At 35.9% G+C, this 27,951-nt stretch overlaps 1 protein-coding gene across 3 annotated transcripts in view; it reads right to left on the bottom strand.

The window, feature by feature from the left end:
• The window catches only part of PAN3 (poly(A) specific ribonuclease subunit PAN3), a 159,399-nt gene that overhangs the window by 109,741 nt on the left and 21,707 nt on the right, over positions 1-27,951 (bottom strand). For all 3 annotated transcript variants that reach the window (XM_043991259.1, XM_043991258.1, XM_043991260.1), the window contains exons 2-4: positions 20,722-20,843; positions 13,727-13,793; positions 11,680-11,750 (exon numbers count right to left, since the gene is read on the bottom strand). In XM_043991259.1, the coding sequence (XP_043847194.1) occupies positions 11,680-11,750; positions 13,727-13,793; positions 20,722-20,843 (260 nt within the window). The remainder of the gene's footprint in view (positions 1-11,679; positions 11,751-13,726; positions 13,794-20,721; positions 20,844-27,951) is intronic.

Here is a 27,951-nt window from a genome sequence, read left to right on the forward strand (position 1 = left end):
TAACAATTGGGGAAGCTTAGTATTTTGTAGGGTTTTCTCTCCCATTATAAAAAAGGCAAAACAATTAAGTTTGTCACTAAGAGGAAAGGACATGACCAAAAAAACCCACTCTCATTATGTATGATAAATGTTCTAAGTATTCATGTTAAAAATTGTTATGGGATAAGATTTATTGTTTGCTCCCATAGGACAGAAATAAGAGCAATGTTGGGAAGTTGCAAAGAGGCAATTTAGGCTTGATATCAGAAAAAATCTTCCTAATAGAGCTATTCATATAGGGAAAGGGTTGCTTTAAGAAACAGGAAGTTCCCTCTCTTAGGTCTTAAAGCAAAAGCTAAATGACCACTTGTCAAGCCGACTGCAGAAGGTTGTTTTAGATGGCTTCTGAGATCCTTTCCAACTCTGAAATTGTTTCTCATTTAAATTATTATTGGGTTCAGTTAGCTTTTATTTCAAGATCAAAGAGCAAAATAAAAACTATCAAGTCAAGCTTTTAAACTATAATAGAGGGGGCAGCTAGGTGGTGCAGTGGATAAAGTACGGGCCCTGGATTCAGGAGGATCTGAGTTCAAATTTGACCTCAAACACTTAACACTCACTAGCTGTCTGACCCTGGGCAAGTTACTTAACCCTCATTGTCCTGCCCCCCAAAAAACCTATAATAGAACTTAAATCATTTCATCAAAACTTTACTTATTATCATAGTCACACTGACAATGAAAATACAGTATCAGAGTTAATTAAGCGCCCTATAAACTAGTTTGTGAATTTATACTCAGAATCTCATGGAATCAAGAATTCTCATCCTTCATGCCCACTATAAATTCTTTCCTTAACCAAACATATTTTTTACCTTTTACCTTTTAATTTTAACAAAATTAAGAGTCTATACCAAAAACAGACATACCAAATAAATATTTAATATTTTAAACACGTGATTTCTTCAGTGTGGTTGGTCCTTCCAATGATGCAAACTGCAATCACTCTAAACAGACGGTATTTAAGAGTCTGCATCCAAAAAAAAGTATCACCCTGTGGCCAACCTGGCAATAAATCTGATCTTATAAAAAACTAAATTCATCATGATTATTTATCCTCATTTGTTGAGTTAGGCATAAAGTTCCTATTCACAGAGCAGTAACCTCTCTCTCAACTTCAATATAAATCAAAAAGGCCTGATACTGGGGGCATGTAGGTGGCTCAGTGGATAAAGCACTGGCCTTGGATTCAGGAGGACCTGAGTTCAAATCCAGCCTCAGACACTTAACACTAGCTGTGTGACCTTGGGCAAGTCACTTAACCCTCACTGCCCCACAAAAATTTAAAAAAAAATTTTTTTAAAAGGCCTGATACTAATTCTCAATAACCCTAACTAGTAACAATAACCCTAATTCAATTTTCTAAACCTAATTCTGGTTCTAACTTCGTTCTAATAAGTTTTTGGACATTTAACAGGAGAAAAGCAGCCTAGTATACTGAGAAAGGTATTGGATATGGATGCAGGAAATCTAGGTTTAAAACCTGGTTTTGCCACTTTTATAACCTTAGACAAGTCACTTAACCTTACTGGGACTCAAGTTTCCTCAAGCATAAAATCAGAGGTTTGGACCAAATGGCCTCTAAGGCCCCCTTGCTTCCAGCTCTAAAGCAGTGATCATATCGTCCTCTTTTTAAATCAGAATGTATTGATTCACCCCTTTTACTGACATTACAATTGCAAAAGCCCAGTTTTTCCCCCTTCAAAAAAAATTTAGGGAGGCAATCAGGATTAAGTGATTTGCTTAGGGACACACAGATAGTAAATAAGTGTCTTAGACTGGATTTGAACTCAGGTCCTGACTCCAGGGCCAGTGCTCTTTATCTACTATGTCACCTAGTTGCCCCCAAAACTCAGTTCTTTGAAGACATGTCACTCAGTGTCCACCTTTCCTGGTAGCAGCAATCCAGCAACCCTACACATTAAGAGCAATGGGAGATAAAGATGAAATAGCACACACAATCTTAAGATACTCTTTTGTTGTTGTTGTTTGGACCAGACCAGTGATTTCATTGCTGTAGGGAATTCTAGGCAGACAAATACCCTGTAGGGCAAGTAGGTGGCTCAACAGATAGAGTGACAGACCTGGAGTCAGGAAAACTCATCTTCCTGAGTTCAAATTTGACCTCAGACACTTACTGTGTGTGCCTCAGGGCAAAGTCACTTAACCCTATTTGCCTCAGTTCCTCATCAGTAAAATGAACTGAAGAAGGAAATGGCAAACCACTCCATTATCTCTGCCAAGAAAACCCCAAATGGGGTCACAAAGAGTTGGACACAACTGAAAAACGACTGATTACCTCTACCAAAAAATAGCATTAAAAGAGTTGCCAAGATGTTAAATGACCTGCCCAAATTCATAATCGGTAAGTGTCAGAGGTAAGATTTGAATACAGGTCTTTTAGATTCTAAGGCATCTGATTCTCTATCTATTATCTCATACTGCCCCATAGTTATCACTTGAGATGATAAAAAAAAAATCAAGAGGTAAAACGCTGTTTTAACAATGACAAAGACTTTTAATGCTACAGGTTCTGCTTAGCAGAGCTTTTGTGTTCTTGGATAATTTGACAAATTCTGTTAAATTGTTAAATGCACAAATCTCACTTGATACAACAATCAACTGAACAAAAGGAGTGTTTTTATTTTTACTATTTGTTTATTCTGCTACACTATAATAAATTGTATTTCTTTCCTAGGGTTCCAAAAGAATATCTAGAACAGATGGTCAAGTGGGTTATGTTGCAAGGGCACTGGCATAGCTAAGCAGTAATACACCCAGGTGAAGCTGGGAAAAGCAATGAGAGGTAAACAGCACTGTAGCGTTGGGGGAGGGAGATTTCAGTAAGGTATATATTAATATAGTGAAGGGGTGGAGGACTTCATCAAAAAGCAGTCCTGTAGAGTAACAGACAAGGTCAAGGAAAATGCAAAATGGCTAGAATCTCAGGGGCAGTTGCAATAAAAGATAAAAATACAGGTACATAATCTAAGACTATTGATTGAAGGAATTGGAATATTAAGCCTGAGAGAAAACTTACATAAGATATAATAGCTAATTTCAAATGAGTAAACTGTCATATAAAAAAAGGTTTAGCTCAGTCCCAGAGAGTAGAACCAGGACCAAAGGGTGGAAGCAACTGAGAGGCTGATTTTTGGCTTGATAGAAAGAAAAACCTCCTATCGCAGTGGCTAGTAAATAAAATGGGGGGGGGGGGGCGCTATAGACAGTATTGACTTTCTAATCATTGAAGGTCTTCAAGTTGAGGAGATGTTGTAGAAGACAGGATTTATGTTTCTGTTGGGAAATGCATGAGATGGATGACCTGCTGGGGCCCTATGAACTCTGCAATTCTAAGAGTAAATTGTGCAATATTTACCCTCTCACTACTTTTGTAATACAAAAATTTCACCCAAACTAGTAACTGAACATCCAAAATATCAAAAAGATTTCATGAAGTTGCTCATTTTTACAAATATGGATAAACTGGAGTATTTCTTTGAACTATACAACATAAACATCACCCTTTCTCTAGACTGTACTAATGTGAGCTAACTATAAGTGAACTGACTATAATTCAAATTTAATGAAATAATTCTGATTTTTCACTATCTGTTAGAATAGAATTTTACCTAGAGTTTTTGTGCTGTTTTTTTTTTTTTATATGAATGAGTTTTCTTACTAGGGGGATCATAAAATCACAGATCTAGAACAGGAAGGAGCCTGAAAGGTCATCTTATTTTACAGATGAAGGATATGAAGGTAAACAATGAACTAACATCACTAAGACTATTCAAATGTCTTGAGTTGCTTTCCTCATTATGTAAAAATAGTCTATTTATACCTTCTTACCTTATTAACCTTATTAACAACAGCACACATGTGTAACACATGGTTAGAATTATTAGTTCAGTCTATGATCATAGAACAAAGCAAAACTAACTGAATCACGCAAGGATCAACTAGTGACATTGGTAAGCCACATTAGCACTGTTCACAAGCCAAATGGACTAATATACCCAATATTAACCATACCTTCACCTTACTCTTTAGTAAAAACAAAATATAAGATTCATTTAACTAACTAGACTGGAATTTTATTTACTATATTTTCGCTTCTAACTAATATACAAAAATCTTTACTTTTTACTAAGTGTAGCCTCTTTAATGCAGATTTTTAAGATTTTATTTATAGTCTTTGTTTTTACATTCCCCTACCTTCCCTACACCTTTCCCCCAAGAAATGCCTCGTAACAGACATTTAGAAGAAAAAATTTGGACAGAATGATTTTTAAAAGTCAGCAAAATTGATTGACATAGTTACCATTATATGTATGGTTCCATACCCATAGACAGAGTATGTTGGCAAAATGTTTAACAACCAGTTCCTCAAAAAATAAAATAAAAATACACTACACATTTTTAAGCATAATCTGCATTAATATTTTTTCCACCAGTTTTGAAGTCTAAACAATCAAGAAAAGAATAAATCAAGCCCTAATTTATAGTGCTTGTTGATTTCTGTGGTATAAATGTTCTCACTGAGGATTTCGCAATCAGCTCTCAAGAGGTGATAAATGCTGGCTCCAGTATACTGCTGCCCATTGATAGCAACCTTTCCAAACGAGAAGGGATGGTATCTTTTCATATCTCCTTCTTGGGGCCATAATAGATTTGAAGTTTAAAAAATTAGTTTATGTTGCGATGCATGATTTAAAAATTAGAAGCATGGAACTGAAAAGATATTCCAAAGATCATCTGATCTAGCCATGTTCAGGTACATAAATGCTTGAAACACAAGATTTTGTATCTTCAACTTTGTAAATGTTTCAAAGGATGATGATTTTACAACTACCTAAATCAGTATTTAAATCAACCTTATAAATGAAAAAAAAAAGGTCTATCATATTATTAAAATGTAAGCTTCTTGAGGGCAAGGACTGACTTACTTTTGAATTTGTACCTCCAGTGCCTAGCACAGTATATGGAACATAGCAGTCATCTAATACATGCTTGTTTATTTAAGTGTTAATTTAGCTGAAGTCATCAGTTAAACTTTGCACGGATCAGTTAGTTTTGCTCTGTTGCATGATACAGAGGATAGGGGACTGGACTTGAATTGGAAGCTTTAGGTTCAAATATGATTTTGGATGCTCAGTACACATGTACAACCATGGATAGGCAAGTCATTTATCCCAAGCCTGTTTCCTTGTCTGAATAATGCAGATAATACCTGTCACCTACTTCACTGTGAGACTTGGTTTATGCAAAGAACTTTGCAAACTTTAAAGTGTTATATAAAAGTCAGTTAAGGGGCAGCTAGGTGGCACAGTGGATAGAGCACTGGCCCTGGATTCAACACTTACTAGCTGTGTGACCCTGGACAAGTCACTTAACCCCAATTGCCTCACAAAAAAAACACACACAAAAAACCCAAACAAACAAAAAAAAGTCAGTTAATTTTTTAAAATTCTATTTATATCCTTTAGTTTAATCACCTATAATGATGAAAAGCAACTGTCAACAAACTCTTCACTCCACATTTGCTTGATAGCAGCAAAAGCTGCTCTATTTGCTTTCTCTTCTCCAAGCTAACTACATCTTTAAAAGCTTTCCTTATAGGTACCATCTTCTATCACTTTAATAATGCTTTTTATTTCTTCAACTTTCTCTTTATCCTTTAAAAAATGTACAGACCAAACAGACATGATATCCCATATAAAGGGACTGATATATGGTAAAGGAAAGATTATTTCCCAGCTATATAATTTCCCAGCATACTATAATTCTGTAAGTACATCCCAATATCATTTTTAGCTTTTGAAAGGACAAAACCAACCAAACTCTATTAACAAAGAGACTATGACCCAACAGTACATTGCATTAAAAATGTATTACTTAGAAGTAGAAACAATATAGAAGGTACATGAGGGATCCATTCCAGGTGAAAAATGCTATAAAATACTAACTAAAATAACTTCACAAGTACGAGAAAACATGAAATATGTATCTGGGAGTCTTGAAGCAAGGCAAGGGGAGATGAAGTAAACCTAACCTTACCAAGACTGGGTAAAACTCTAGAGGGAGGGAGCCTCATAAGGATACCTGTCCTAATGACTGAAAAGATTTCTCAACCCACCCACTCTGATCTTCCTTTCCCTCCATCTACTCCTAGGGACAGGCCTCTAGCACCAACCTTCTCCTACCCAAAAGGACAAGAGGCCCTCTAGAAGGTAAAGATAAAATCACAGGGGGCGGCTAGGTGGCGCAGTGGATAAGCACCGGCCCTGGATTCAGGAGTACCTGAGTTCGAATCCGGCCTCAGACACGTGATACTTACTAGCTGTGTGACCCTGGGCAAGTCACTTAACCCCCATTGCCCCGCCCAAAAAAAAAAAAAAAGATAAAATCACTTTTTTGAGATTGCCACCTATCCCAGGAGAAATAAATGCAAAAAGATTAAATCATAACTGTGGTCCAGACTGACCTCAGTATGTATATGACTTAAAGAATTAGTTTAATATCTTAATGTAATATGATTTCAAGGCTTGCCTACCCTACCCATTTAAAAACAATTTTATTTACCAATGCCCAAAATTCCTTTAAAAGGGATATAGCAAATTTTAACCATTGTAATGCCTGGTTGAAATAATATATTGACTTAGATATTCTAAAAAAACCCCAAACACTAAATAACCAACCAACCAATAAATATAAATAATTGCCATACAATACTTTCCTATTTTAATAGGAAAGAGGAATTTAGAAAACAGAAGGACACTGGTCACTAGTTAAGGGAAGAAAAGCAATAAGATGATAAAGAAGTTATAGAGTCTAAAAATAAACCTTAAAGTCTTCTCATTTCCTCATAGGGTCAACTATATGGCTTTGATGTCATGAACTAAGAGTATCTGAGCAAGATACTCCTAGTTGTATACATTTAGCAAACAGCAGAAACAATAAAATTATATAGGGTAACAATGCTTCATGTGATTTAGAAAGATTCTGTTGCAGCTTTTTTTCTTATTAAAACACCGTCAACATTTAAGAAAGGATTTTTATTTTCATAGTATTCTTAACTGAAGTATGACTATTTCAAAACCCACTGTGTTTATGGTTCATAGGGACTTCCTCATCTCTACCAATACTATGCACTTAATCAGACTTTTATCAATTCCCTATCTAAGTTTTTTGTTTTTAACAATCAAATACAGTACTTTAATCTCTAATGTCTTCTCATTTCTGACACTTCTTTTTTGGTTGTTTGTTTTTAAGATTCTTTGTCAGGTTTGCTGTTAGGTTTTTGAAGACACTTCCTGGCTTCATACATCTTAGCCCCAGCACCCAACTGAATGTCAACTAAAAACAAGTATCTAGAAATGAAGCTTACTCTCAATTCTTTAAATATACTAAATGAATATAATACTATACCAGAGCCTAAGGTCTGAAGGACCCCCACCCCCATACCTGTTGTGTATAAGTTGGGGGGGGGGGGAGGGTATATATTAATCTTGGAGTACTTCAAGCACTAACAATATGACCCAGACTAACAGTGTGGTTTGGTTTGGGTTTTTTTTTTTTTTTACATTATTTTTAGACTGTTCATCCTTCCTATAGACTTTTTTTTTTTTAGATCTTCAAACCCCATCTCTTTGAACAATGTTTTGCTTAAATTTAGAGGAGATAGAGCAGATCAAATTAAACATGTCTGAATAGCATGATCTTAAAAGAATCCCTAGCAATACTAAGGTATTGTTTCAAGAAATTTGGAAACATTATTCAAGTTTTAAAACCATGATTTAGGGAGACAGTTTTCTAAAAATTTATTAAGGAAATTTTCAAATGGTAAAAAAAATAAAAGGCCCTACCAAAGTTCCCAAAGCCATACTTCTTACAGCTCACTTACTTATCAATGCACATCTTTCACTTACAAAACTCTGCCCCAAAATAATGAATGTCTCCAAATAGGATTCCTATTATTTTTCTACTCAATACTCATTTAGCATTCATTTGTACTTGACATTTTTTATAGTGTTTCTACTGGGGTTTTTAAAGTTCCTCTGAGGACAGAAACCATGTTGCTATTTTTTGGAAATCTAATAAAATAATTTGTAATAAATATACTGAATTGAGTCCATTAAGCATTTTCCTTGTATTTATCACATATAAAAAGGTAAATTGGTTTGGTATGATTCCTCAAAACTAAGCTGAATAAGTGATCTCTATGAACTTTGTGTTCTTTTGGATGGCTGAAAACTGACTCCTTATTTTCTTTAATTTTGAGACTAAAGAGTAAAGCATCATAGATAGGTATCATTGTATTAGACCTCTTCCAATCTTCAGGGACTACTGTTTTCTCAAACTTATAATTAGTTAATTCTATATTGATTAGATATAATAAACCCACCGTAATTTAAAATAATACTTTCTTAAGAATAGCTCCATATTATAATTTGGCTTCCTACCCTTATGTAAGTGATATTTGCTATGCTTAACTAATCACGTTAAACATCATGAAAAAACAATTTCCTTTCTTATTGGTTATGAGCATTTCACCTCTTATCAGGCCAGGGAAATGTGCTAATTGATTCTCCTCTTTTGCTTTACATAAGCGAAGATGTCAGCATGGGCAGGGAAAGAATGCTACACTTGGAACTCAGGTGACCCAAGTACAAACGCTGGGTACTCCTCTGGGATCCTAGGTAAATCACTTAACCTCTCACTTTCAATTTCTTCATCTGTAAACTCAAGGGTTGGATTAGATAATCTCTTTCAGATCTAGGATTTATAATTCTAGAAAGCTGAGAATGTTTTCTGGGGATTTTTTGGTGAACTGTATCTCAAAATTATTTTTAAAATCAAGGAATTGGGGTAAGGTCTGGAGTTGTGCCTCTCAAGTGAAGAAATTCCCCCTATAGATTCAGATAGGTACCTTCTCAGCTATTTACAGTCTCAGTTACCTAGAGCACTGAGAGGTTTGTGACTTGCCCAGGGACACACAGTCAAGTGTATTTGTGCCAGTGATGGGACTCCAATCCAGGTTTGCCTGGCTCTGAGGATAGGTATCTACTGTATCATGCTATCTCTCATTTACAACCTTAAAAGCAACTTATTCTTAAAACAATTACGGCATTTCTTTTCGCTTTTCCTTGGCAATCTGTCATATTTCCCACTTTTCTGGCTAATTTATTCTTTTTAGCTTTTGCACAGTTCTGAGACCTTGTCATATTCTACTATACACTAATAAACCTCAGCCATCAAGTGTCACTGAGGAATAAATCTATCAGAAAATTATGTATTTCAAAAATGTATTTTAAATATCAAATTTTATTTTGATCAATTTGGGCAGATTTTTTAAAATAATAATTTTAACCTGAACTTTAAACAACAAAATTGAATTTATATGTATAAATCAATATTTTAAATGACTTTCAACATGGACATTTATAACAATCATTCAGATATTACTTTCTTCTAAGTCTCCTTTGATTCTGTTTCCGCACTGACTCCAGAACTCAATCATTTATTTGCTGATCTTCTGGTTCTGTTTTTAGTTCACAATACTGCATCTCTTTCTATATCCTTTTATATTCCTTATATGAAAGTTATCTTTCTAAATTACATACTTCTCTCATCTTAAAGTAAAATATAATTTAAACCTTTTCTTAATGAATGAAGGTTATCATTAAGTACATCAAATATTATATACAGTGACTTAATAAAGATGATGCTACAAGGGGCTAAAATTCTAGCTAGTCTGTCTAAAATCTCTAATGAGTGGTCGCCAATAAATTATAAGCTTTAGCAAGAGTTAGACTTTTAAGCATTTATTAAGGAGAATAAGAATTTGGTGAAGAGAAAGAGAAAGGCCTAGATTCATCTATCAAAGGGAGAGAGCATTCCTAGCTCTGCTCTCCACCAGAGTCCACACGAAAGAGAGAGACAGAGCACCAGCCTCCCCCCTTCTTCCTCCCACAAGCAAACGTCACTTCCTGACGCCAAAGAAAAGACACATGGTCTTGCCCTCAGAGACCTTCTCCTCATGGTGGAGCTTTCCTACAGTAAGTCTCCAGCAGGTGGCGCCATTCCAATCGTTACAATGCCCTCAAGCTCCACTGGAGTATGTAAGACTATTTGTAACAAATACTAAGTGGTTCTGGACTGTGCTTGTCTTATTTCTTGCATTTGATTTTCATACCTTCTCTGTCTGCCCTTGTTAAAGTGAGCGCTGCTAATTCTCATGCTTTTTTTCAGAAGAACTATTTGTAGGCACTCTTTTTTTCCTTCTAATCTACTTTTATCAGCTAGTGAGGAAAATCCATAACCACACATTATAACTGTGTCAGGTCAGAGTAAAGAAACTAGGGGGGCAGCTAGGTGGAACAGTGGATAAAGCACCCACCCTAGATTCAGGAGGACCCGAGTTCAAATCCGGCCTCAGACACTTGACACATATTAGCTGTGTGACCCTGGGCAAGTCACTTAACCCTCATTGCCCCACCAAAAAAAAAAAAAAAAGAGTAAAGAGACTCAACTGCAAAGCTCTCCAGTTTTAGTCCATGGGTTTTGAAGTATTCGGCAGGTTTTGTTTTGCACTTACTTTCTGGTACTTATTTGGCTCTATTTTTAATTAACAAACGAGGCAGCCAGTGAGCTGCTCTGGAAAAGTAAGATGTCCCTATGATTTGTGTCTATGGAGCTGAGAAAAATAACTTCCAAGAAGGCTGGGCGATCCAGATTTTCTAGCCATGAAATAGATCCTAGGTATATCAAAAAGGTTGTTTTTCTTAAGTTAAAATTATCCTGTACACTTTTTTTCCTTCTCCTGGCATCCTGATCAAAACAGTCATTTCCAAAAATGTCTAGCCATTTATACATGCCAAATAATAATGAAAACGAAACCAAAAGGCCAGTCTACTTTAGATGATTCATTCCTTTACTAACAATATTGAAGTTTTTACTGAAAATTCAACAAGGAGAAAAATGCAGTAAAACCTTTAACTACTCTTTTTCAAAAAGTTGTAATAGCTCCAACTAACTAGCAACAAATCTAGTGCTTTTATAGTATTCTGTAACATTGAAATTCTTTATACATTTAAATTTTAATTAATCTTAGTTCTAAAATAATTTTAAATGGCTTAAAAGCACGTTACTTTACACACTTAATGATACAAAAATTTTAAGTTCTCTTTGTGGTGTAATAGTTGTTCAGTACTTTCAGGAGTCTCAGTTAAAAATAGCATCTTTGAAATTCAAACAAAGCAAGACAGTCATAACACATGGTCAAAAGATGACACTTGGAAAAGCTCACAATAGAAAAAAGTCATTCCAGTGTGACAAAATCATGTATAAATTGAAGAACAGAGCATATGTTAAAATAAACAAAATGGCCAAGAAAAAAAAGTAAGTAGCAAGAATTTTGTCCCAACATACCATAGTTTATCTATTCCATGCACAGAAGTCACGGGAAACTACACACATAGAAAAGATGTGAATGGAAAGGTAAAGGGAGCAACAGTGCACCCCAGGAAGTATTTTTGTCCTATTTAAAAAATAAAGCTAATGAGCCCAACCTCACCAAATATTTACAAGACATTTTACTTCTTCAATCATTTTACATCAAAATCTAAAAGTAACCTACCTTCCTCCTCTGAGAGATGCTGAGGGCACCAAAGTCATTAAACAAAGATGAACCAGGTGAACCTAAAGGATCTGGAAAGTAAATAACAAAGTTTCTACCTCATCACCTTAGCCCACCATATACAATGTATCCCTAAATTTTTCAAAAAGCATATGCCTATCATAGCAAAAGCAAAAGCCAAAAACATTCATAACCCAAATTACACAAATAAAGTTTTATAATTTGGCATATTGTGCTAGCTCTAAATTGAATTAATTAAATCAACATTTAGTCTAATATGTCATAACAATTACATAAACATGCATATACACACAGAGAGATGTGTATTTTATGGCTTTAAGAAACATCAGATCCATAACTGACTTCAAAGATATATGCTTGGGGGCAGCTAGGTGGCACAGTGGATAAAGTACTGGCCTTGTATTCAGGAGGACCTGAGTTCAAAGGCGGCCACAAACACTTGACACTTACTACTTGTGTGACCCTGGGCAAGTCACTTAACCCTCACTGCCCCACCAAAAAAAAAAAAAAAAGACATATGCTTATAGAAATATTTAGTGGGGCTGCTAGATGGTGCAGTGGATAGAAGCACCGGCCCTGGAGTCAGGAGGACCTGAGTTCAAGTCTGGCCTCAGCTAACCCCAATTGCCTCACTTAAAAAAAATTTTTTTATTTATGGGGGCGGGGGGAATCATTGTAGACAAAGATTTTGTCATTTTAGCCAAATGATTATGACAAGTAGCTTGAAAAAAGGGAAAGAATAATACTGATAAATGTAGAAGAAACAAAGATAAATTGTGATGGCTAAAACAAATTTTAACTGTCAATTACAAGGCTATTTTTAAAGATTATGCCATTTAATTCCAGGCTATATTTTTCTGAAATTCCCTGTTATTTAGACTATATCTGCTATATAAGCTAATCTATATTTTCCCATACTTCACAATCACCCTAAGTTTAACTTCCATACCAAAAAGGTAAAAACTGAGGCAACTAAATAGACAAACATTAGATCATTGGGAACAGACCTAAAGCTGGAAGGGACCTTCAACCCCCTCATTTTATAGATGAGGAAACTTGGGACTGGAGAGTATGGCTGACTTACCCACAGTCACAAAAGCAGTAATAATCACAGGCAGGATTTAAACTCAAATTCTCATGACTCCAGAATCAGTGCTCTATTCACCGTATCACACTGCCTCCCCCCAATTCAAAATCGAGATGTTTCAAAGCACTGTTCAAATAAAATCATGCAATTTTCCAAGTCAAAAAAATCTAATCTTCTGCACCCAAATGTTACTTAAAAAGGTAATTGAAAATGCAATACCCAGCCGTTTCATAAAATTAAGTGTATATCAAATCCAATTTTCCTGCTGATTTGTACTGTAATGTCTTCATTTGTGATTGCTAATCTTCAGCTACCAATGGCTTAACACTTAGGTTTCTCCTGTCCTATTAGCCTTTTAGTTAAGGAATTCATGAATTAATGTTTATCTTAAAGAACACTGAATCCTTTGAAATAATTACTCTATATTTTAGCTGTGTAATGACCTAATTTTTTTTACATACTTGAATTATTAATTGCTACTGTTATTCTTAGCTTAATAGTGTAAAATAACTAGTAATACAAAATGGGGGAAAACCCAAACAGATTACCCCTTAAGCATCAAAAGGAAAAAAGGGAAAATATGCAATATAGCACTCTAAGTCTATATTTAAAATAAAATCACTTCAAAAACTGGTGACATTATTCCATTTCATCCTACTACCTAGTGATCAGTGCATCTTATTAACTATTTAGTGGGGTTACTTCTCCTATTTTAAATGGGGGGGTGCAATTTTAAAATAGTATCAGTTGTTTGACTTTAGAATATAATCTAAAGCTATTCTTTAAAAGTTTTGAATTATCCAACACAGAAAATATTGAAAAAAAAGTTAATACAAGAATTTTTACCCTCTTTTGCTAATTTAAAAATATAGCATGAGGATTTATAGATTAGTAGTTCTGAAGCTACTTGAACACCCTTTAAAAAGTTTCAGGTCTTACCATGGCTGGCATATGGCTTGGCACTGTCATTAAGAAGGCTTGGGGAACTGCTGCTATTAGTCATCCTCTGAAAAACAATAGATATGGGGCTTATAAAGGTAAGGGTATATACAAGACTGAAGAACTGGGATATAAGAAAGTTATAAAAAGTTAACTGAGTCAGTAACAGTCAATAATATATTCGGCAAAAGAACATAAGTTATTTTTCATCATAACACAGATATGGAACTTGTAATTTTCCACAATTCGTATTCACATCTGCCACTGTGAACCACAATGCAAGTGAAGAGCTAATGAATACCTGAATAAACAATTCTGGTTTTGTTTTTCCATCTTTGTCCAAATAACCAGATAACTGGTTTAGCTTATTCAGCTTTCATCCTCCCACTTATTCATGGGCCCATGGGATCCAAAGTATGAATCAAAGCCTCACAGGATTTCTAAGTTGAAAGGGAACTCAGCCTTCTATTTCAAACCGTACTGAACAAACACAATCCTCACTGTAACACACTCAACAAGTGGTCATCCAGCCACCGCCTGAAGATCTCCAAGGAGTGAGAACTCACTCTTTTCAAGGCAACCCAATCCACCTTTAAATAGCTCTAATTGTTAGGAAACTTTTTGTAACATCAAGCCTCAATGAGCGCCTGTACCTATTTGCCACTTTCCATCCTTGATTCTTAGTTCTACCCTCCCCAGTCAAACGGGAGAAGCCTTCCGTGTAAGGGCCTTTCAACAATGAAAACAGCCTTTATGTTCCCCAAGTCATCCTTTCTATAGGCTAACCATCCCCAGTTCCTTTCACTGAGCCTCATATATAGACATATGTCATGATATGTGAATAGAGAGAGACATTCACTGTTCATCATCCACCCAGCAGCTCTTCACAAAACACGCTGCCTCTAAATTATCTAGCACCTCTGACCCTCTGTAGAATTCTTCCCACAGAGAGGCATAACACATCATACATTCTATTGCACCGTGGATGACTGCAAGCCTTTGCTGGTCCTTCCCACTATGCTGCATATGCACATTCTGATGTGTATAGATCACTGTAAATGGCACTTTAGAGTTACGACTTCCTGCCATGAAATATTCTTAAGGTTACATCTCCCTCTTAAATGTACATAAAGAAATTTATCATCCCCTCCCTCTCAAAATACATTAGCTTCCAACAAAGACCATTAAACTCAAATTAACTGGATTTCATCAATAGCAATTCAAGAAAAAGCATACCAGAAATATCTTCACTATGATAATTGTTTTCAGCTTAAGAACTGTAGAACATCATTTCAAAATGCTTTCACATTTTTTCAGATTAAACATAATTATAGTCTACCTAATCAAAAATAATATAATAAAAATATTTTCTATACCCCCCCAAAATGATAAATGAAAGCGAAATTGGCTAAAACACCTCAAAGCATTTCAAAGATATAAACACTACCTATTGGCTGTTCACCAAGCACTCCCTATTAATGAGGACTCAGCTAGTAATGTCCTCCAATAACTGCTAGGTCCATCTATACTTCCATTTTAGAACTTTAGGTCAAGAAACTTGAGTACTTGTACATTTTTGGAGGAGCTAGATTTTATTTAACTCAGTGGCATTTTATTGGCAACTGAGATAATAGATGTTGGTAAACTATTGGCTTTGCATTACATAGAAGGGTATGCCCATAATTGTTTAAGAGGGAACCTACTGATAAAAAGTGAAAAGCATATAAAAACATCGCTATTCTATATGAATTGCATGGGGGAAAGGGGGACCAGGGTAGGTAGTCAGAATCAAAAGTTTATTTTTTGAAAGAAATGTAATCATTTAAAAATACATTTAGTAACCTTAACCAGGTTAGTAAATAACCTTGGGAACTTAAATATTAATTTTAAATCAAATAAACAGCTATATATAGATGCTTCAAAAATGAGTGCTTGACAAGGTCTGAGCGTAAGAAACACTTACAGATGCCCACTATCTTGTTTACAGAGGCACTCACTGTAGTATAATGGAAAGAGAAGTGGGTCTGCAGTCAGAGGACCAGGATTCAAATCCTGGCTCTTAAGCATGTGGTTTCTGATTAAGGCCCTTAACCTCTTCATCTGTAAAATGAAGAGGTTAGAATAGAAAACCTCTATGGTAATTTATAGCCCTAAATCTATGGTCCTATATTCCTCATTTGTTTAGAAAACATGTTTTCTACACACAATAGAAATATATAACTATAACCATTATACAAATTACACAAGTCCTTCTATAAATAACAAATTCTGAATTGTCTTAAGTTACAATTAAACATAATGTACCGTTAAATTCAGTTCTATGAGAAATATAATCCTTACAAACACAACACCTTTAAAAACATGAAAGTAGGATTAAATCTATGGAAAATTGGGAGAAAGGAAACGTATCTTATTTTGATATCATTTTGGTGAATAAGATGTTTACTATTTTTGACAAATTCCACAGCAAAATTTTCAAAGTATAATTATAGTGAAACTTTCAGGAAAATGTAATATGGTTTTGAACAGAAAAAAAAATCAAAGCATGAATATGACCTATTTTAGAGTTGGTTTTCTGAGAGGAAAAATTACTCTTTTCATTATTAAAATGACTAAAATTTCTTTATTGTCTGATTTAGGAAGGCATTCAATATAAACAAAGAAACTCTAAGTTACATAACATGCATCTGTCAACTAATATATCTTTTGTGGAATTTTTTGGATTGAGGGGGTATTAGAATTTTGTGGAATTATTCTTAATTGAATACAAATTACAATTACCTTTCCCTATCAGCTCTTCCTTTGGCTTCTTAACTGCCCACTTGCCCCCCCCTCCCCACCCTTGCAAAGAGCTCTGGCAGGTTCTAAATATATAGGATATACTATGTGACTATGTAACCAGCACCTCTAGGCTGGGGCTACCACAAACAGGTTTATTAGGCTAGAAGAGTCCAGTGATGTCTAACTTCAGTCATGAATGTGGGCAGGTTCTAGAAACAAAGGAATATTAAGACTTACCTCAGTTTTAAAAAGTTAAGATTTATCATGTAAGATTATCTACTGCACCTACTTCTGATACATACATACTACCTGAAAATCTTTTTGTGTCTAGTATAATAATTGACCAACCATATTTTATTTAACAAACATTGTTAAAAAATGACTTCTTAGTCTATCTTTTAAAAAGATTGTTTTTCTTTACAAAAAAAAAATATATATATATATATATATATTAGGGGCAGCTAGGTGTCGCAGTGGATAGAGCACCGGCCCTGGAGTCAGGAGTACCTGAGTTCAAATCTGGCCTCAGACACTTAACACTTACTAGCTGTGTGACCCTGGGCAAGTCACTTAACCCCAATTGCCTCACTTAAAAATATATATATATACATATATATATATATATATTTAGAAGTATCATAATGGCTAATAAAACCTTTACTCACAAATCAGACAAACTCTACCAGGTGGTAGGTAATACAGCTGAAGAAGTAGGAGAGAGACACAAATGAAAATGGGAGCATTTTCTCCTTCCAAATATCTTTCAGATATCTCCTGGATACTATTTTTCCCTTTAATTTAGAATAAATCAAATTAATCTGACAGGAGGGCAATAAGGCAGTGAAACTACACCTAAAATTGATGATAACATCTTCAAAAACACATACACAATGGAGTATTTAACATTTCTTTATATTTGACAAATTAAAATATTCCATAGATGAGCATTACTAAATTATATAACAAAACAGGATAAATATTGAAGACTATACAAGCAACAGCAGTTACCATTGTAGTAATGACTAACATTTTTCAAACGATGGTACTATCTAAGGTTCAGCTTTGAATACTACCTTTTCCAAAAAACACAACAAAAGGATACACAAAATGAAAAATTGTGGAGAAATTTATCTTCAAAGCTTCCCTACCTACCTCTTCTAACAAATCAAATCAAATCAACAAGAATTTATTAAATACCTATTACATGGCAGGCACTGTGTGATAAGTGCCAGGGATACAAAAAAATGTAAAAAGAGAGAATCTGTCCCCATTCCTCCTTCTATCTCCTTTCCCTAGAAATGTATTCTCCTCACCTCAGTCCCTATCCTAAATGCTACAGCTTCCAAAGGCTTGTCAACTAAGTCTTACAGCTTTAGCTTAAAGTATAATTTCACCTCCCACCCTTATTGTAGGGTATTCACATTTTAAAGAACAGTTCCTGGAGATGAAAAAGCCTTCTAGATCTAAAGGAATAAAGTTATAATAAGGGAATGATTATTAAAGATATGAAGAAGGTACTAACATTTCAGGAGAGTTTAACAATTGGAGTGTCGCCACCTGCTGGAAAGTTACTGTAGGAAAGCTCTGCCATGAGAAGAAGGTGTCTCAGGGAAAGCCATGTGGCTTGGGAGGTCAGTTCCTTGGTGTCAGGAAGTGATGTCTGCTTGTGGGTACTGTCTATCAAAGCTACTAGACAATTAGCTTGGAGCTGTGTGTGCATGTGGATGAGATATTCCCAGTTTCACAGGAGGCTTGTGGGATGAAGAAGGGGCAAGGCTTACTCTCTCGCCCTCTTTCGGGAGGACCTCAGGGGGGAGAGGAGCTGGAGACACTGGCTCCCTGAGATAGACAGATGAATCTAGGCTTCTTTCTCTCTCCACCAAATTCTTATACTCCTTAATAAATGCTTAAAAAGTCTAAACTCTTGCTAAAGCTTGTAATTTATTGGTGACCACTCATTAGAATTTAGACAGTACAGCTAGAATTTTAGCCCTTTACGAGAGGGGGTTTTCCTATTATGCCTATTGTGCACCTATTATAAGACACAGTGGCAAGAGCTATAGAGAAGTATATAGAAAGGCAAGTATGGCTGCCTTCTCCATTGTCTGTGTTGCTGAAAGCCAGAAGTTCAGGGAAATACCCAACAACAAGCTCCCCAATCATGCTTCTGCAAAAAAAGAAATCTTACAGTTTCTAAGGAAAGAAAGCTTTGGGCAAAACTATATATGGGCATTAAACATGACTGACAGGACAGTGATTCAGTGAAATACTGTAAAGAAATAATGAGGGGCAGCTAGGTGACACAGTAGATAAAGCACAGGCCCTGGATTCAGGAGGTCTTGAGTTCAAATCCGGTCTCAGACACTTGACACTTACGAGCTGTGTGACCTCAGGCAAGTCACTTAACCCTCATTGTCCCACCAAAAATAATGATGATGATGATAACTGAAATAGATTAGAAAAACTCAAACTTGGAAAAGCGACTTGCCATGGTTATATCATAAAAAAGTATCAGATGCAGATTGAACCATACTATTTCTTTTGTTTTTGGTGTTGTTGTTTTTCTTTTTTGAGATTTTTCCTTTTTGCTCTGATTCTTCTCTTATAACATGACTAATGCAGAAATATGTTTAATGATATTGTACATATATAACTGTTAAGGGATAAAATTCTAGCTAAACTGTCTAAAATATCTAATGAGTGGTCGCCAATAAATTATAAGCTTTAGCAAGAGTTAGACTTTTAAGCATTTGTTAAGGAGAATAAGAATTTGGTAAAGAGAGAGAGAAAGGCCTAGATTCCTATCTATTAAAGGGAGAGCACATTTCTAGCTCCGCTCTCCACCAGAGTCCAAAGGAAAGAGAGCGAGACTGAGCGCCAGTCTCTTCCTTCCTCCTCCCACTAGCCCGTGTCACTTCCTGATGCCAAAGAAAAGACTCCTGGTCTTGCCCTCAAAGACCTTCGCTTCATGGGTGGAACTCTTCTACAGTAAGTCTCCAGCAGGTGTCGTCATTCCAATCGTTACATAACCTATATCAGATTACTTGCTGTCTTGGGGAGGGAGAGAAGGGGGGGGGAATTTTGAAACTAGAAATCTTATAAAAACAAATATTGAAAACTTATCTCTACATGTAACTGGAAAAAAATAAAACACTTTTATAATTAAAAAACAAAAAATTAAAACTATCAGAGATAGTATTCAAACCTGGGAATTGTCTAAATCCTGTGCTCTTTCCACTACACTATACTATACTGACTCAAAAGAAAATAGAAGCTCTAGCTAGTTGGGTAAAATGTGTTTATGTAGGTATACATACATACATACATATACACACACATATATAGACTTCCCCTTGTTCCCTTATACACACATCTATAAAATCAATGGAAACTCCTTTGATATATAATGAGTAGAACAAATATATATATATACACACACAAATATATGTCAATAAAAGGAAAATTCTTTATTATTTGTAAAGTTCTCCAAATGCACTTAATCACCAATGACATTGTACTAATAGCACTGAATCCCCAAAAATTATAAAGCCTTCTGGGTGAAATCCACAGTAATACAAAAAGAATCTAACCAACCAAGTGGCTAAAAGATGCATGTTATGCAGAAATAGCATACAGCAAAGACAGCTGCCTCTATCCAGAGATATTCACAGAAACACAGGATAACCACCAAGCTTCCACACAGGTGACGTCTCTATACAAGTATCCCAGAAAGCTAAGGAAAAATCTAAGTGTGTGGGTATAAATAAGAACCATACCCCACATTTATACAGTCAGTCTCACAACAATTCTTCATGGTAGGTAGAAGTATTATCCTCATTTAATAGGTGACAAAACTGAGATTCATTTCTACATGTGCTTGCTCACCCTCAGAGTCCTGATTTTTAAAAACTTTGCCCCCCCTCCAGAACTGACCTTATATTAAATTTAACCTGATTTAACCTATTAAAAAGGATGTTTGGGTTGGGTTTTTTTGTTTTGGGGGGGATGAGGGGGGAGGAAGAAATACTACAGTGTCACCAGTTACTACATGTAACTAAGGACAGAATGACCTGCAGATATAGACCCTCTTCTCCTCTGACCTAAGGTATAAGTGAAGACTACCCACAGTAGTCAGATGATGACTAACATAAAAGAACACAGATCAACTACTGAAAATTAATAGAGTAATTACAGTGAATTCTTGCTAACATTACCTGCATCATGGGAAACTTGTTTTCTCCAGGACTTCCAAATCCATTGACTCCAATAAAGCTGGTGCTGAAATAGGAATCTGTGAGAGTACTATCAGTTAAAGCACCTCCATCTATTCCAGGAACTGAAATAAAAAGAAAATTCGATTGTTTAATGTTTTCATTTATAGGACAAGACTGATCTAATTTCTCTGTCCTAAGTAGGAAAATAACATGAAATATTTCATTTCATTTGAATGGCAGTATGAAATGTGACTATAAAGTAATGAGGTTGTTCTTCTTTAAACAAGCATATCTAGAACTTATACATTCAGATAAGTGTTATCACCTCCAAAGTAGTCACCCTGGGGAGCCATGTACTTATTCCAATGATACTGCCTCTGCTCACAGCCTTGTAAGAACTCTTCTCTCAGAACTACTGTCAAAGACAGTACTCTTTTAAAAATCTTCAATGATGAGCAAATCTTCCTTTGATGGTAGATTAGATTTTTGAAAACAGCCAAAAAACATTCAGAGCCAAATGTGGTGAACACTTTGGACAATCAAGCCAGGTAATACTTTTTATCAAGAACTTTCAAAGATATCATACTACATGGGACATTGTCATGGTAACAATGTCAATCATAGCACCGCAAGTCAACCTTTTTTCTTTTACTGTGACTCCCTTAAAAGGTTATGAATGTCTAAACAAATGAGCCTGATTGACTGCTTGGCACTGTGGAATGAGTTCTGTATGAACAATGTCATTGATGTCAGCATAACGAATCAAAACTGTCTTCTTTTGTGATTTTCACATGCAAACATTCCTGAGTTTCAGGGATAAGTTTTCCATGACACAAGTTTAATATTGTAATCAGTTTGATACTGATACTGCAGAGTTTATTTCAGGTCATTCAAGAGACAGTTTCATCACCAAATCCAAGAGTACTTTCAAATTCATTTAACTTCACACAAAATCTAATATAAATTCTTTGCTCTAAAGAAAAGTACCTTGGGGGCAGCTAGGTGGCACAATGGATAAAGCACCAGCCCTGGATTCAGGAGTACCCAGGTTCAAATCAGGCCTCAGATAATTAACGCTTACTAGCTGTGTGACCCTGGGCAAGTCACTTAAGCCCAATTGCTTCACCAAAAAGACAAGAAAAGTACCTTGTTTGTAGGCTGATACAAGATAACATACACATAAGTTCACAACTACTAGCATAAGACTGGACAACTTGATACAAATTAAAACATACTAGTATATTTTTAGTGAAGCATAAACTTCACATGAAAATTTGTTTCAATACTTTATAGCCACACCTCTTTTCAATAGATGCAGGTCACATGTTAAGAGGCAACACTGAAGAATTTAGCCATTTCACAGTACTCAAATTAATGCCTTCCCAATACTAGGTTTTATATTAATTTTACATTAGTGACATAATGAATGGGCAAAGAGAAAAACCTCAATGTCAATTCTGATTTACCCACCAAAATCTCTCTGCTTCAATTCAGTCAAAAAATATTTGTTAAATGTAAATGGTATGAGGGGACCAGGGACCCTTCATGAGTGAAGAGCAGATTGTAGACCAGGAGAGCAGTGACCATACCCCTTCCCAGAATCATACCATCTTAGAAGCACCAAAACTTGCAGATCCCCAGAACTAGGACTGAAAACAGCAGCATGAAAAAGCTTAAAGCTTGGGCACCTCCCCACCCCCAGGTTAGCAGAATCCAACTTTATCATAAATTTCAAAGCCAAGAAATAGTCTGAAAAAACAAGCAAACAACTACAAAAAAAGAATTTCACCATAAAAAGCTACTGTGGGGGGCAGCTGGGTGGCGCAGTGGATAGAGCACTGGCCCTGGAGTCAGGAGTACCTGAGTTCAAATCTGGCCTCAGACACTTAACACTTACTAGCTGTGTGGCCCTGGGCAAGTCACTTAACCCCAATTGCCTCACTAAAAAAAAAAAAAAAAAAGCTACTGTGATGGGGCAGCTAGGTGGCGCTATGGATAAAGCACCAGCCCTGGATTCAGGAGTACCCGAGTTCAAATCTAGCCTCAGACGCTTGACACTTACTAGCCGTGTTACCCTGGGCAAGTCACTTAACCCTCATTGCCCCACCAAAAAAAAAAAATAGCTACTATGAGATGGCAAGGAAGAGCAAGAAGGCAAACTTAGAAGAATACAACAATGTAAAAACATCTATAAACAAAGCCTCAAGGAAAATCCTAAGTGGACTCAAGTCCAACAAGAATTCCAGAAAGAGTTAAAGGAAGAGATAAAAGTGGTAGATAAAAAATTAGGAAATCAGTGATGCATGAAACTTATGAAAAAAGAATTAGCCTGGTAAGAGAGTCACAAAAAAAATATACTTAAGAAAATAAGAATTACTAAGACTACCTGAAAGCCATGCTCAACCAACAGATCAAAGGATCCAGAGGGAAAACAGAAATTGAAAGACTCTTATCATCTCCTGAGATTGCAACATGAAAACTCCTAAGAATATGACAGCCAAATTCCAGAGCTCCCAGGTCAAAGAGAAAATATTTTGAGCAGCCTGAAAGAAACAATTCAAACACTGTAGAGCCACAGCCAAGATCATACAAGATTTAGTGTCTTCCATCATATATATTGTGAGCAAATGGCTCAGAATATGATATTCCAGACGGCAAAGGAGCTAGAATTACAAATCAAGAATAACCTACCCAGCAAAACTGAGCATAATGCTTCAGGGGGAAAATGGACATTCAATGAAAAAGGAGTTTTCAAGCATTCCTGATGAAAAGACCAGGGCAGAATAGAAAATTTAACATTCAAATACAAGACTGAAGATGTGACAATTGGAGTGAAGCCCCCTGCTGGAGAAATACTATAGGAAAGCTCTGCCATGAGGAGAAGGTGTCTGAGGGCAAACCATGTGGCTTGGAAATGTCAGTTCCTTGGTGTCAGGAAGTGACGTTTGATGTTTCCGGTTTAGACAGAAGGCTTGTGGGACGTAGAGGGGGAGAGGCTCCCTCTCTTTCACCAGGACCTCATGGGAAGTGGGAGCAAAAATGCTGGCTCCCTGAGATAGAAAGATCTAGGTACCTTGGCCTCTTTTTCTCTCCTCACCAAATTCTTATGCTCCTTAATAAATGCTTAAAAGTCTAAACTCTTGCTAAAGCTTCTAATTTATTGGCGACCACTCATTAGATTTTTAGACAGTATATCTAGAATCTTAGCCACCTCACAGACAGCAACCATTCAGATGTAGAACCACGATAAGGAGATGATGAACCCTGAGATCTTCTGATCTTCCAGTTTGGTAAGAAATTTTCCCTCTATTTCCACATGTGCCTGTCCTTTAAATTGGGTTTCTCTTAACAGCTAAGTACCTGATTTACCTCTTAAGTACTCTTAGCCTCCTATTTTCAAGCCTCTCTCCCTTTTACTTTATAAAATGGACCAGGGACTGTGGAACCAAAGAGGTTTTCTATGTTTTAGTATTTTCTAAGCCTCTTCTGCTGGCTTTTCAACCAGGTCAAGATTGACCTCATTTTTAAGGTCGGTCCTTAAGAGTTTGAATGTTCTATTCCTATTTTTATTTTTATTCTTATTTTTCTTTGTGTTATAGTGAGGAAATTTTTGAATTACAAAAAGGGGACTGATGATACTATGGAAAATAAGAACACTAAGAAACTATGAATACCAGAACATACCACATAATACAGGGGGGTCTCCCTTAGAGAAAATAATTGCAGCATGGGACGCTTACAAGCTACCATTCAGCCAAGCATGACAAAAGCAAGGCTTATCAAACTGTGTTTTATGTGGCATAAAAAATATTCTAGCTCACTGGAAAACAAATGGTTAGAGAATGGATCTTTCAACTACTTAACTCTGAAAAATTTGCAAATAATCTTGCACTTTGAGTCCCCCAAAGATTTAATTTATTGGGACCTGTGCAATGAAGTGTGCAAGAAGCTTATACAGATAGAGGAGACACCAGCTTTTCCAAATTCTAACAGTGTTTCTCTCCTTTTGCATGATTTGGAGGCAACGACCCAGCCTCTAGAAGCCTTTGTCCCCCTGGCGTTGGGAGGGGAACCCAGGCCTGAGTTGAAAACCAAGCCTGATTCAAATTGCCTTAGTCCCTTCCCTGGCTGTGCTGCACTTGGGACAGATGGTCCTGCCCCCTCCTCAGGACCCCACGTCCTCCACCCTCCTCAGGTCCTGATCTTACACATGCTCAGCCTTCACTCTTAGCTTCTACTCAGTTGCCAGAGCAGTCAGCCTCACCCCTACCCCAGCCAGGCTCCCAAACCAATCTTGGAAAACCCTTTGAGTTCCAGATATGCTTGTTTTGTTCATAATTTTGTTAATCTGCTTTTGTCTTTAATTAGTAACCTTAGAAAGCATTTGTATTATGAAAGGACCGACAGAGAATATAAAGGGGTTAAAGCAGACAAACTTAAGCTGAATAAAAATGACATCATCATCATGTTTCAAGAAGACGTATTTTGCAGAAATGTAGAAGTAAACAGCAAGGTAGTAATATGAGTATGGGGGACTTTAGATATCTGAATCAAAAGTGTTCTAAATTCACTCAGAGAAATAATGTCAATTCAGAGGTTATATAGGATTTCTATGCTATTATATCTACATTTTGAAATTAATAGTATGGGTTTATTTTCATAGAGATTTTCATGCTTTTGAGATTGTGTTTTATATTTAGTTTAAAAGGGGGGAAATATTTGTAAAAGCTTTTTATATTAATGTGATCAAGTTTATATTTTGTAATACTCTCAATTTTGTTGAGTTCATATTCATTTAGATTTCCTCAGTTTGAATTTCCTTGTTTTTTATTATTCTTCCATGTGTATTTTGTTCTATTCATTCATCTATCTAATTTTGAAACAATGTAAGATGATTTCAATTTTATAATACAATGTTAACTCTGGGAGTACTGTGCTCCCATATTCTAAATTGTTTGTGTTTTTTTCCAACTGATTATTTGATCAAATTCTAAAGCATTTCTCTGGCAAATTGGTTGCCATGACAAGTGTAAATTCTAGAAGTATTACTTTTGATAAGCATATTAAAAAAAGAGAGAGAACATTTGCAAATTTTTTTTCTTTTCTCATATTTGTGTAATCTAATTTATTATTTCCATAAATAGGGATATATTGTATAATATAATAATATGCTATTTGGGTATTTTAGATTTTTAAATTTTTTTTTTAATTTTTAAAAAAGTTTAAATGTTACATAAGGGTTTATTTTTTATGCTATTACAACCACATTTTAAACTCAATAGTATGGGCTTATTTTTGTAAATATTCTTATTCTTTTAAGATTGTGTTGTGGGGCAGCTAGGTGGAGCAGTGGATAGAGCACCGGCCCTAGATTCAGGAGGACTTAAGTTCAAATCCGGCCTCAGACACTTAACACTAGCTGTATGACCCTGGGCAAGTCACTTAACCTCAATTGCCTCACCAAAAAAAAAAAAAAAAAGATTGTGCTGTGTTTTAAGTTGTACTTAAATATGTTCTGATTTTCCACAAAATTGTATACTTAGAAAAAAGAGGTCGGGGCAGCTAGGTTGGCGCAGTGGATAAAGCACAGGCCCTGGATTCAGGAGTTCCTGAGTTCAAATTCGGCCTCAGACACTTGACACTTACTAGCTGTGTGACCTTGGGCAAGTCACTTAAGCCCCATTGCCCCACAAAAAACAAAAACAAAAAAACAAAAAACAAACACAAAAAAGGTATCATTTGAAATTATTGCATAATTGTATATTATGCAATATTATGTACATTCACATTTTTTGCTATCATTATTATCCTCAAATTTTAAATCCATATGAGACTTAGATTATGGGAACTTATCATTTAAGACATTAATTGCCTTCATTCTGAGTTATCAGATGCCAGTTGGCCAGGATGCCATCCGATCACAAGAGGAAAATCATTATTGGACTACCTGAAAGCCATGATCAAAAAAGAACCTAGCACAGCGGAAAGAGCACTGGTCTTGGATTCAGGAGGACCTGAGTTCAAATCTGGCCTCAGACACTTAACACCAGCTGTGTGACCCTGGGCAAATCACTTAACCCCAATTGCCTCACCAAAAAAACCCACCTAGACATCATCTTCCAAGAAATTGTCTGGGAAAATTGTCCCAATATTCTAGAACCAGAAGGTAAAAGAAATTGAAAGAATCCACCAATCATCTCCTGAAAGAGATCCACCCTAAAATGAAAATTCCCAGGAATATTATAGCCAAATTCCAGAGCTCCCAGGTCAAGAAGAAAATATTACAAGCAGCCAGAAAGAAACAATTCAAGTATAGTGGAGCCACAGTCAGGATAACACAAGATTTAGCAGCTTCTACATTAAAAAATTGGAGGGCTTGGAATATGATATTCTGGAGGGGAAAGGAACCAGGATTACAACCAAGAATCACCTACCCAGAAAAACTGATGATAAGCCATCAGGGGAAAAAATGGGAATTCAATGCAAGAGGACTTTCAGGCATTCGTAATGAAAAGACCTGAGCTGAATAGAAAATTTGACTTTCAAATACAAGACTCTACACAAGCAAAAAAAGGTAAACAAGAAAAAGAAACCATAAGGAATATTAAAAGGTTAAACTGTTTTCATTCCTACATGGGAAGATGATACTTGTAACTCATAAGAACTTTCTCAGTATTAGGGCAGGTAGATGGAGTATATCTAGACTGGGACAGCTGAGTTGAATATGAAGGAAAGATATCTTTAAAAAAAAATAAAGTTAGAGGTAAGTGAGGAATGCAGTGGGAGAAAGGGAAAAGGAGAGGTGGAATGGGCTAAAGTATCTCACATAAAAGAAGCAAGAAAAGTTTATCCAATAGAGGGGGAGATGGGGGAGGTGCTGGAGAGTGAGTGAACCTTACTCTCATCAGAACTGGTTCAAAGAGGAAATAACATACACACTCAATTGGGTATAGTAATCTATCTTACCCTGCAGAAAAGTAGGACGACAAGGGAATTGGGGGATTAATAGAAGGGAGGGAAGATTGCGGAAGCAAACACCTTTGAGGAGGGAAAGTGTGAAAAGAGATAGAGAATAGAGCAAATGACATGGGGAGGGAGTAGGATATAGGGAAATTCAGTTAGCAATAGTAATTGAAATGATGAGCAGGATGCTCAGAAAAACCAGCAAAGATTTACATGAGCTGATACAAAGTGAGTTGTACTGTATACAAAGTAACAGCAACACTGTAA

The sequence above is a fragment of the Dromiciops gliroides genome, chromosome 3, assembly GCF_019393635.1.
Source record: "Dromiciops gliroides isolate mDroGli1 chromosome 3, mDroGli1.pri, whole genome shotgun sequence".
Taxonomy (NCBI): Eukaryota; Metazoa; Chordata; class Mammalia; order Microbiotheria; family Microbiotheriidae; genus Dromiciops; species Dromiciops gliroides.